General features: G+C 64.0%; 5 protein-coding genes across 5 annotated transcripts in view; 1 reads left to right on the forward strand and 4 right to left on the reverse strand.

Moving 5' to 3' along the window:
- EMIHUDRAFT_445922 (hypothetical protein) overlaps positions 1-1,540 on the forward strand; it is a 2,918-nt gene extending 1,378 nt beyond the window's left edge. Inside the window, exons 6-9 of the mRNA XM_005765418.1 lie at positions 489-548; positions 800-878; positions 990-1,032; positions 1,327-1,540. Of these exons, the coding sequence (XP_005765475.1) occupies positions 489-548; positions 800-822 (83 nt within the window). The 3' untranslated portion in view covers positions 823-878; positions 990-1,032; positions 1,327-1,540. The remainder of the gene's footprint in view (positions 1-488; positions 549-799; positions 879-989; positions 1,033-1,326) is intronic.
- Positions 1,541-2,708: 1,168 nt separating this feature from the next.
- On the reverse strand, positions 2,709-4,263 carry EMIHUDRAFT_459610 (hypothetical protein; the record flags this gene model as incomplete). The annotated part of the gene is made up of 3 exons (XM_005765419.1): positions 4,127-4,263; positions 3,768-3,921; positions 2,709-3,112 (listed from the first exon to the last, which is right to left on the reverse strand). Coding segments are annotated over exons 2-3 (423 nt in total), but the record flags the coding sequence as incomplete, so codon positions are not given.
- Positions 4,264-7,689: 3,426 nt separating this feature from the next.
- On the reverse strand, positions 7,690-8,196 carry EMIHUDRAFT_247156 (hypothetical protein; the record flags this gene model as incomplete). Its single annotated transcript, XM_005765420.1, has 1 exon — positions 7,690-8,196. One exon carries the CDS (start codon positions 8,194-8,196, stop codon positions 7,690-7,692), a length of 507 nt encoding a protein of 168 aa, XP_005765477.1.
- Positions 8,197-8,592: 396 nt separating this feature from the next.
- On the reverse strand, positions 8,593-9,300 carry EMIHUDRAFT_445923 (hypothetical protein). Its single transcript, XM_005765421.1, has 2 exons — positions 9,166-9,300; positions 8,593-9,093 (listed from the first exon to the last, which is right to left on the reverse strand). Exons 1-2 carry the CDS (start codon positions 9,241-9,243, stop codon positions 8,695-8,697), a joined length of 477 nt encoding a protein of 158 aa, XP_005765478.1. The 5' UTR covers positions 9,244-9,300; the 3' UTR covers positions 8,593-8,694.
- Positions 9,301-10,410: 1,110 nt separating this feature from the next.
- The window catches only part of EMIHUDRAFT_371199 (hypothetical protein), a 2,350-nt gene continuing 1,633 nt past the window's right edge, over positions 10,411-11,127 (reverse strand). Inside the window, exons 4-5 of the mRNA XM_005765422.1 lie at positions 10,876-11,067; positions 10,411-10,683 (exon numbers count right to left, since the gene is read on the reverse strand). Of these exons, the coding sequence (XP_005765479.1) occupies positions 10,610-10,683; positions 10,876-11,067 (266 nt within the window). The 3' untranslated portion in view covers positions 10,411-10,609. The remainder of the gene's footprint in view (positions 10,684-10,875; positions 11,068-11,127) is intronic.

The following is an 11,127-nucleotide window of genomic DNA, read 5'->3' on the forward strand; positions in this document are numbered from 1 at the left end:
CCAGGCGAGAATAAGCCCATCGAGACGGTGAACGAAGCGGCGCAGGGTCCAAGGACAAACAAACAAGGGAGGACCCCGTGTCTACGCGGCTTGGAACGACTGCGTTCAGTGTCGAATGCTGCTCTCTCCAGGTGTCTCACCGCTCGGTGCCCTTGAGGTCCAGGGCCACCGTGCTGCGGATCACGGTCTGGCTGCCGTGCAATACAGACGTCGGAGTCTCTTGTCTGTGGGCCCATCTGCTGCCTATCTGCCGCATGTCTCGCGCTAGAGAGGACTCAGCTCGCCATATTTCCTCGACATCTCCAGCATATGTACCCCATATCTAGCACTAGAGAGGACACACCTCCCCATATCTCCCCCATATCTCCCCCATATCTCCCCCATATCTCCCCCATATCTAGCACTCGAGAGGCCGTCGAGGACGTGGTGCCCCATATCTCCCCACATCTCCCCATATCTCCCCATATCTCACCTCGCAGGGTCCACAGGAGTACGTCGAGGACGTGGCGCCGAACGGCGGCACGCTCGTCCTCCTCATGAGCGGAGAGGTGCCGAGATTTAGCCGAGAGGCGCCGAGATTCGCGCCGAGAGGAGCCCGAGATGAGCCGAGATCGCACCGGCATCGTTCCGGCATCGCATCGAGGTCGCACCGAGATCGCAGCGAGATCGCACCGGCGTCGCGCCGGCATCGCACCGGCATTGCAGCGAGATCGCACCGAGATCGCACCGGCGTCGCGCCGGCATCGCACCGGCATCGCAGCGAGATCGCAGCGAGATCGCACCCGCATCGCCCCTCCAGTACTCAGGTGGAGCACCGAGTGAGGAGAACGCACAGGGAGAGGCAGTGCGTCGTCGGCTGGTTCCGCGAGCGGCGCGAGGCGCGCGCGAGATCGGCCCGAGATCGGCCCGAGATCGGCCCGAGATCGGCCCGAGATCGGCCTTGGGGTCGACCCAGATCGCGCTCGTCGACGCATCGACCGCGCACGCAGGCGCGCGTGCCGGACTTGGACGCGTCGTCGGTGCGGACGCTCGGTGCGCGCTTAGCATAGCGATCCGCCGAGATCCGCCGAGATTCGAAGAGATCCGCCGAGATTCGAAGAGATCCGCCGAGACTCGCCGAGCCACGACGTGGGAGCGGGACCACGACGTGGGAGCGGGTGAGAGGGGCACGTGGCAGCCCGCCGAGCTACGTGACGCGGGATGGTGTGCCGGTTGGTTGCGGTGGCGGGGGGCGGTGTGAGGGGCAGCGAGCCAGCGGAGGCGATGGACGCGTGTGCGATTTTGCTCTCTCTCTCTCTGTCACGCGCTTGTGGAGCTCATGCGTAGGCTTGCTCGACCACGAGGAGACTGTCAGCTGCTGCCTCGACGACAGCGTCGGGTGGCACTGAGAGACACACGCGGGCAGCGGGGAGGCGCGATCGGACGCGTAGAATATAGAAAACGGCCACACACGTCCACCGTCCAGCGAGGCCGGGGCAAGGCTTGTTGCACGAGTATATGGGACAAAGCGTCGAAAATGTCCCAAAACCCAAAAATAAAAGCACGCGCGACACTCCGCCGCCGATAACGATTGGGGTTGGGGGCCCCAACTCGTGGTAGGCCACTAGTTTATCGTAGGGTACTCACGGATACCTCTCCTGAGTCCCTCTCGTGTGCCCTCGCGCACATCGCATGCGGTCTTCACTCAACCTCCGCTGGCTTTGTCGGAGCCCCGCGGACGCGTAGCCGCGGCGTCGAGACTCGGACGGGAAGAGCCTCTGCCACGACAGCCTGCGCAAGCGGCCCACGCTGCCCGAGGCTCTCGCGACTTTGCAGGCGCTGCTCTCTGGCTCGCAGCGCGGGGCGGGGATGGAGGAGGCTGCGCCGGCACTTGGAGACGAGGCCGCCACCGCCGCCCGCACCACCGGCTACGAGCCTTCGCCGCTCTCGGTGCAGGTGCGCGGCATGCGCACGTCCGGCGACGCGCAGGCGCGCATCCAGGACAACATGATGCTGGCCTTCAAGACGCTGATGCCACGCCTCGACGCCGTGTACGCCTCGCGCGCTGCGGCGGCGCCCGACGGCTTCGAGGAGCGCATCAACTTTTGGCACCGCGAGTGCGGCCTGCCGACCGAGCTGCGGAGCCAGCTGCACTCGCTGCGCGTCTGGGCGAACGCGGCGAGGCACCACGACGCGGCGAGGTGGAGGAGGGACGGGCCGCGCAGCGAGGGGGAGGCGTCGCGGCTCGTGGCCGCGGTGACGGAGGCGATCGGGGCGCTCGAGGGGTGAAAATACGTTACGGTTGACTCTCGCATGCGACACTTTGCGGTAGAGGCTCGCGGCCGCCCATATTCGCCCCTTCTCCTCTCCAAAATGCCAAAGGCCAAACCAAATGCAAAAGAAAAGAAAAACTAGCAAAATGGTTAAGCGCGCGCATTGCTCCTTTCGCTTCCTAGCGCACTCTAGTCTCTAGAGCAAGGGGAATGTGAATTGTGATTGGGCACGTGCGACTATCCTTCACTATGCCTGCCCACTTGCAAGTGCCCGCCGATCCATGGCACGCGTAGCTATGACAGGGACCGCGGCCGCGGAACCGGCGGCGGACGGGGCTGGGCCGCGAGCGAGGCAGGCCGAGCGCGCGGTCGCGGTACACGTGGAGAGGGCGCCCACGCCGCAGCCCCCGCACGCGCGCGCAGCTCTACGCGCGGCGGGATTTACTGGGGGCCGCGTGTGTGTGTTGTAACGTACAAGGTCGTGCAAACGCGAAAAGGCATGCCCCGGGCACCACCGCGCGCGGCGCCGCGCGCGATCCAAACGCGAGAGCCGAGCAGAGCTCCCCACCGCCAAGAACCCAGCCACAACATGCCGCCCTCGCTCCGCCGCTCCGCACGGCCCTCGCCCACCTCGTCCGCCGCTCACCGTACAGCGCCGGTGGTCCCCTCCCCCACCGCCGCCTCTCCTCCGGCCCCTCCTCGCCACATGGTCCACAACAGCCCGAAACAAAAGCCCGAAACACCGCCTCCACAAGGTCATGCCACTGCAGCTGCTCGCAGCGCCAGAGCCGCACCGCTGCCCAAGCGCCCGCGGACAGGCGTCAGACTCGTCGGTCGCCCCAGACGTCGTGCCCGCGCACCTGAAGGGGGGGGGGGGGGGTCGAGAGGGCGAGAGGGCGGGGTCTAGCGCGCACCTGCAGCTGTGTGGCTGTGGCTGTGAGGCGAGTGCCGCTCATGTCATGCGTCATGCGAGGTGGGGCGAGGGGCGAGAGGGTGGGGTGGGCGAGCGTCGGTAATGGCGCGCGAAGGCCTGGCCGCCAACGGTCGCCCGCGCCCTCGCTAGACCTCGGCCTGATCTCGGCTGGACCTCGGCCAGATCTCAGCTAGATCTCAGCCAGATCTCGGCTGGATGTCGGCATGCTCTCGGCGGCGCCTTGTGCTGGTCAAAGATGCGCGCGTAGTCCTCCTCGCCGAGCTCCTTCCGGAGCCTCATCATGAGCTGCGCGCACAGCGAGGGGGGAGTGCGTTGGAGGGGCGTTCTGCTCACCAGCTTTGGGCGGCCGCCAGCTGTCACGAGATATCCACGATGTGGCGTGTGCGGGCGCTTCGGGTTGTGCTGGCACCACAAGGTTAGTGGCGGTGTGCTGGAAGGGGCACGGCAGAGGGGAAGCTTGACACGTGCGCGCAGACGCGTGCGGGCAAGGACGGGTGTGCGCTGGCTGCGTCGCGCAAAGCCAGGCGCGCGTGTGTGTGTATGTCGGTGAGGGAGGCGGAGAGGGCGAGTGCTGCGCTCACTTTGAGCTCGTCGATCTCATCCGCCGCAAACTCCTCGTCGTCGCCGTCGACGTTGAACAGCCGCCGCATCTCGCGCTCCACGAGGTCCTCGCCCGGCGGGAACGTGCCGTCCGGGGCGAGGCCGTCCTCGCCCTTGGAGTCGAACGACGTAAACCTGCGGCGCGGTCGGCGCGGCGGAGGCGGTCGGCTTGAGGCGGTGGGATGGCGGCGGTTGACAGACGGCATTGGGCTGGTGTATTGTGCGCGCGGCGCGGATTGGCGGCGATGTGGCTGCGGCACGCCGAGAATCGCGGCGCGGCGCACGGCTGCAGAGCGGTATGGGTGGGGCACGAGCAGGGGCGTTACGCCAGCACACGCACCATGTGTCGCCTATCTCCGCCTCGTCAAGCCCCATGCTGGGCGGTGGTCGCAGCACCGTCCGGCCCCGGGAGGGCAGCGGCCGCAGCGGCGCGAGCAGGGCGGTCGCCGCAGCGGCGGCGAGAGCCAGCACGGCCATTTCGCTCAGCCCAAAGTCCGACAAAAAGAATGCGAAAGAACCTGTCTCACAGCACACTCACACCCCTCTCCTGGGTTGGCCTGGTGCGTCCGGGTGCCGCTCGCCGCCGTGCAGCATCGGCCGCTCATGAGCGCTCTGCGGCCTCAGGCACGTGGCGACGGTGTGGGCCCATGTGGACGGCGCGGGCCTCGCGCGTATGGCGTACTCCTCGGGGGAGCCGGCGAGGGTGGAGACGATGTCGTGCCAGCAGATGCCCGACTTGGGCAGCCGGCACACCTCGAAGCCGTCGTCCCAGTACTCCTCGTGGAGAGGGACAAAGACGGCCCTCCCCGCCCACGTGACGCCCGCAAAGTAGGAGCGGTAGCCGTACGCGAGGAGTGCAGCGGAGAGGCGCTTGAGCGTGGGGCCGTGCATGAGGTCGGGCGAGGGCGGCGGGACGAACGAGCGGTTCTTGGCCGCTTGGAAGGTGTCTGCGGACATCTTGTCACCATACTCCCACAGCACTGTGCGCACGCGCTTGGCCACAGCTGCGCAGCGCCCTCGAGCAGCACCTCGCGCTCGGTGCCCTCCGTGTCAACCTTGACAAAATCGAGCGTCTGCAGCCGCTCACTCTGTGCGAAGGCGTCGAGCGTCGTCGCTTGCACTTCGCCCACGTGCCTGTACTGGTGCAGCCCCTCGAGCAGCGCGTTGGTCGTGCGTGTGTTCGGCGACGAGCTCATGTCCCAATGTGGACGCCAGCCGAGCAGCTGCGAGCCGTTGCGCATGCGTTTCCACGAGGCCTCGCCAAAGACGCGCTTGCTCCCCGAGCTGCCCGCCACCGCCAGCGGGTACAGGTGCGCGTGCCCAGGCGGCAGGCTCCGGTTGCGCCGCGCCTTCCGCCGGAGCGCGCGGAAGTCCTGAGGACCCGGCTCGAAACCGTAGTAATGGGCCGTGTCGCCGAGCAGCTGAAACGTGCGCGTCATTCCCGTGTCGTCGGCCTTATCCCCGCGCTTGTACGTGTAATCGGCGGCGCCGATGTCGATCACAGAGCGGATCGTCACGTTGGCGCGGACCATAAAGGCCACGACGGCGTGCTCGGTGGCGCGCTCGGCCCAGAAGGTGCGCCGGTGCTCGCGCAATACCAGGGCCACGTTGTGAGCTGCGGCAGCCTTGCCGCACGGCAGCAGCGGCTTGGAAGCCGCCGACGCCATGGGGACAGCGTCATCGCCTCGCAGGCTGCAAGCCACGTCCGCCCGTGATTCGCAGACCCGACCCGTACGCAAAATAGCGGGCATGCAGCACTGGCGTGGCCCGCCGGGGCGACCAGAGCAGCCATGTCCGCCGCACAGCCCGCACGTAGCGTTGCAGCAGACCTGGCGGCTTGGGTGCTGGACGCCGGCCGTGCAGTCGGCGAATCGACGATAGTAGGCCGTGTGCTCCACGGGCCTGATGGTGAGGTTGAGACGGTGGTGGACGACCAGGCGGTGCGCCTCGGCCGACGGTGAGAACGACGAAAACATCTCGCGCCGGGGTCGAGTCGAGGCTGTCACGTGCAAGTTTGGCTGGTTTTCCTTTCGCACTTTCCTTTTCCTCCTTGGCGCCCTGGGTAGAGCGGGGTCTCCCTTGGAAATTTTCTCGCCCGTCCTGTCTAAGCCCAGGGTTCAGCCTTCCAGTTGATCCTTATCGGACTGGTGAGTTCCATCTCGCTGTCTGTGTGACGCCCCAAGTTTTCGTTGGCAGCGCGGTGCTACACACACTATGCCTGTTTTCGTTTCCCAGGGGAGGTTGCGAATCTCTTTATCCCGAGCTTGAGGCAGACTCACTCACACCCCTAGGGTGGGCGACGGCTAGCGCATCACACCCCTCTCCTTAAAATCCCTGTGTGGTGGCGGCGTGCGTGCCGTCCTCCCATCCCTCCCTTGCTTTAGGCTGTACGTTTTCCTCTCGCACCCCGTCTGTTTTCCTTTCCTTTTTTCCTCTCGCACCCCGTCTGTTTTCCTTCCCTTTGCTGACTATACTTTTCCTCTCGCACCCCGTCTCTTTTTCCTTTCCTTTTATCGTTCATTCCCTACAATGAATCGCCTATAAGAGCGTAACCGCCCTTAAATCGAGGACCCCTCTGACAAATCGCGGCGGGTTGTGTGTGCAACCTCCCGATTTCTATAACACCTCTCTATTACACTCTGATTTGCCACATTGCCACACACACACACACACAAAACAACTATCTATATCACACACAACAAACACCTACACACACATAGCCCCATGCATGTGCATGTCGTTCCACATGCACATGTACATGTGCATGGATACCAGTCGGTCGGTGTGCCCTCCCTCCACCCCCGCGCCGGCGCCGAATGCAAACTTATTATTTTTTGCGTCGGACCCTTTTACCCGCTTCTCTGGCACTAACCCAGGTAGGATTCCTACACCAGCCGCCTAGCCGCTGGCGAGTAGAGCCCACGCCTGCTACCGGTATTCACATTCACAGGGGGGGATCCTTTTCCCTTTCCCTTTTTTTTTGCGCTTTCCCTCGGGATGTCTGTTTTCTTTCTTTCTTTTTTGCGTGCCGTCCTCCCATCCCTCCCTTGGGTTGTCTGTTGAATTTCCTTTTAGGCTGAAAAAGGTTTTCCTCTCGCACCCCGTCTCTTTTCCTTTCCTTTTGCGGCGTGCCCAGCCCTTGTCGGCCAGGCTCTTGCGCCGTTCGTCGTCCACCCCCAGGCCGGAGGACGACTGCGCAGGTCCTTGCACCGCGTGCAAGCGCACGCGGCCACACTTCGACGCGTCCAAGTAAACGCGACCGTCCTCCTCCTCATCCTCGTCGTCGTCTCCGTTCCACTCCTCATCCGAGCTGTCGTCCGGCGCCGCCACCTTGAGCCGGTCCGGCATCGCGGCGCGGCTCTCGCGACGCGCCATGATGCGAGCGGCCGGTGTATCCAGCTCCTCTCCGGCCTCGCCGCTCATCATTCAGCTGGGGTCGAAGGGTGAAACGGATGAGCTCGCCCTTTTCGGCGCCCTTTTCTCTTACCCCCATTCCTCTTCTCCCTTTTTTCTCTACAGCACCCTCTCTTTTCCTCTCTATTTTCCCGGGGTGAGGTCGACATCAGGGTGGCGGCTGTGCGGGACGCCCCAGCCGTGCAAGAGGGGCTCCTCCGAATCCACGCCCTCGCCCCCGACGCGCCACCCTCTGACGAGGAGGCCGAGCGGCTGCGGCGGCTCCTCGCGCATGTCCATGGCTTGGCGGCTTGCCAGAAGTCGAAGTGAGTGTGTCGAGATCTCTTCACTACACGAAAAGAGACGTGATACGTGCACGTGAGTCGTGAGCTGTGAGCTGGGAGCGTGTGAGAGTCCGCCCGCCCACACGCATTTTACGTGCACGTGCCGTCTTCTCGTTTTACGTGTAGAAATGAACGCGAACCGCTTCCACCCCTCTGCCGCCCCCTCTCAACCTCGCATGAAGCGCTGGGGCGCGCGGCGCCGGCACTTCACCTTTGCGCACAGGTCCGTGTCCTCCTCGCCGCCACGCGGGTTCCCGTACGAGGGCATGCGTCTGGCCCGGTCCCAGTTCGTGAGCAGGCGGAGCATCGCCATCTCAGCCCACGTGATTTGCTCCGTGCGAGCGATGTCGCCGCGGTTGGTCTTTCGCGCGAGGGTCCACGCCATTTCCGCCTCACGCCGGACCTTGCGGCCCGTGTGCCTGAGCAGCCGCACGCCCATGATGGCCGGCGTGTTAAACTGCTGGTCGGCGTTCTTCACGAGGCCCACGCGCTGCAGCCGACGCAGGAGCGCTTTTGCCCCCTCGAGTGAGGTGAGACGGAGCTCCGTGAATGGGGACAGCTGCAGCAGCTCGACGCCGCTGCCGTTGAGCCGCCGCGACGCGTTGGCGTAGAGGCCGCACGCGTGATCGACTAGTGATGGGAAGGAGGGCAGAGGCACGAGGTCGTCCTCCATGGTCAGCTGCCAGGCTGCGCCCGTCTCAACCTGCCTTAGCAGCGCTCGCACATGGGAGAGGAAGCAGGCGAGCACGCCCCACTGACGCCCGCCCGACGACACGTTGTGAAACGACAGACCAGAGGCAAGCAGCGCCTCAATGACCTCTGCGACTGTGAGCACTCATACATAGACGTCAGTTTTTCCGGGCCTGAGGCTCCAGGCAGTTTACATAGTTGCTGGAGAAGGAGGATGCGTACGCATACAGTGCAGAGGCCTAGGCGGAAGGGCGGAGGCGGAGGGCGGAGAGCCGGGGCTTGACGCCAACGTACTCGTACACTTAACCAGACTTAATCTACTCGAGTACTACTCGAGTAGACAACCTAAGAGTAATTTCAAAGTGGCGCAAGTCTCGAGTCTCACGGTGACGACCTCTCAAACAATATCATACACACGCGCAGCGTCCACTTCTCCCTCCTCGTCCTCGTCCTAGCCGACAACCTCTGCACTCTGGCTCTGCTAGAGGCTAGTCGCTAGAGCATGTCTGCTGCTATCCGACGTGAAAAGTCGATCGAGGAGGGGCGAGTATTGGACGATGTAGTCGCCACAGAAGCCGAACAGGTTGACCTCCGGGTAGGAGAGGGCCTTCACGGGAAGCGCATCAATTTGCGGCGGGAAGTTCTTGTACGGAGCCTTGCCGTCCTTCTTGTCAAACACGTTGTACTTGGGGGCGTATGGGCTCATCCCCGTGACAACTTCGTCCGGACAGTGGTACTCGCTGATGTAGCAGTGCGCCTTGGGGTTGAGATCCGGGTTCCGGTTGATAGCCTTGGGCGGCGCGTAGAAAATCACGGTGAGCTCGACGCAGTCTTGCGACGAGTGCGTGCCGTAGTACGTGTTGTCGATGACTTTGAGCCCCTGTGCCACGGGACGACAGGCCTTCAGAGGGGTGTGAGGCGGGGGGGGCAGCGGCGGGTGCAGACCGCGCACCTTGAGGGTGGCCACGAGGGGCTCGCCGCGCTTGTAGCACTCCTTCATCTGGCAGACGAGGCAGTCGAGCGGGCGCATGCCCTTGAAGCTGACTTCCTTGTGCGGCGAGACCAGCTTTGCGGTGCCGTCCAGGTCTCGAAGCTTTCCTGTGCACGCTAGGGCGCCGCCACGCTCCGCGGGAGGAACATGATCCACGGAACTCCACAGAACGATTGTGTCATTTGATGGGTATCACAAAAACGAAAGGTTCTTGAGGTCGCCCCCCGCAAGTCCGCCGGACGACACGAACTCCTTGCGACTTGATACGTTCCGTCCGTCCCTCAGGGGCTACTGGGGGCCGACCGCGTCCCCTCGCGTCTGCGCGTATGGGCGAGGATGTCGCTACAGGGTTGTTGCACGAGTATATGGGACAAAAGCGTCGAAATAGAGCCACATACATTGAAAAAATGTCCCAAAAAAGCGTGTCTCGAGTTGTGGCAGCTCCGCAGCCAGCGCGGGCTGCCAGGACGCACCGCTCGCGCGTTCGGCACACTCAGTGGACCCCAACGAGTGTGCCCAACCAACTGGAGTGAGTAGGCTCGACGCCGTACTCGAGATGGAGCTGCAACAAACTCGCCGCCGAGCGTGCCACCGAAGGCGTCCCGTCGGAGGTGATGGAGTTTGAGACCTGAGGCTGCTGAGGTGACGCCTGAGGTACCGGCCCGTGCACAGCGACTCAGCCGGTGACCGCCACGGGCTCATACAAGACTTGTCGACGCGTTCCGGCTCAGCTTCACCGTGGTCCTTGGGCGTCTGTCGACGTCAGGACCACCCATACAGCTCGCGGGTTTGAGGTCGCAAGAGCCAAGATGGTGGCGTTTGGACATCCCACCCATCACACAAGACAGCCTGTAGGTGATGGCGGGACGGCGCAGTGTTTGTGGCACTCGGCAGTAGGCACCCGCGGCACGGCCCCGCTGTCGGCTCTCGCGGGCTGCGGAACCGGACCCAGAAGGGGACGGTCCGGGCGAGTGTGGCAGCTCCTGCGCTAGTAACCTAGCCTAGTATATAGGACACTGCCACGCTGTGAGTGTCATCGAGACGGGGAGAGAGGACACTGCCACGCTGCGAGTGTGAAACGATCGTACACTGTCGGAGTGCATGACGAGCCCGGAGCCGGTGTCATTCTCCCCACATGCCGCAAACCGCCCCTCATGCCTCAAGCCCCACGCACATAGAGAGTACTTTCGTACCCACGTCGCGTTTGCATATACATGTAAAACAATAATAATAGCGCCACTCTCGCTCATTCAGGCCCGCCCCCCTGCTCCCCTCGAAACTGTGAAAACACTGAAGTTGTGTGTGTATGTGTGTGGACATGGATATCGTGTGTGCGAATCGTGCGCATCGCGCGCCAAACCGGGTCCCACCGAAATCCCCAAGCCGCGGCCCTCGCGTGGTCCTCTCAGACCATCATCTGCTTGCGCTTGCGCCGGATGTAGACCATCGCGGCGAGGAGCCCGACGGCGGCGCCGGCGCCTGCACCATGAGCACACCAAGAATGAGCGGCGGGACTACTGCGGTGCGGTGCAGTGCACATTGCAAGGCCACCGAACTCCGCGGGATGCGTGTTCTCTCTGCCGCTAGACACAAGGGCCACGCACTGCGGAATGTGTGTCCTCTCTGCCGCTAGACTCGAATGTGTGTCCTCTCTGCCGCTAGACTCGACACGGCACACGGAGTCTGTGTATTGTTCAGCATCTACGCTCGGGTCGCCCGCTCCGGCGGCGGTGATTCCGCCGAGGGCTAGGTAGAGCTCGGGCGGCGGCGCGGCGGCGGCGGCCGGCTCCGCCTCGAGCGCGTTGATGCAGAGCTCGGGCGGCTTGTTCTCGCACTGCACTGGAGGGATCTGCTCAAAAGTACCTGCCGCGGTGAGGGGAGGGGGGTTGGGGGGGGGGATTCAGTTCAGGGGGGGGGGGGGGG

The sequence above is a fragment of the Emiliania huxleyi genome (genome assembly GCF_000372725.1).
Source record: "Emiliania huxleyi CCMP1516 unplaced genomic scaffold EMIHUscaffold_552, whole genome shotgun sequence".
Classification (NCBI taxonomy): domain Eukaryota; phylum Haptophyta; order Isochrysidales; family Noelaerhabdaceae; genus Emiliania; species Emiliania huxleyi.

Coding starts and splice junctions, on each gene's coding strand:
- EMIHUDRAFT_445923 (XM_005765421.1), bottom strand. CDS start 9,243: ATGCGCCCGCTCGACTGCCTCGTCTGCCAGATGAAGGAGTGCTACAAG. Junction 9,094..9,165: donor CCCTCGTGGCCACCCTCAAG/GTGCGCGGTCTG, acceptor CCCGTGGCACAG/GGGCTCAAAGTCATCGACAA.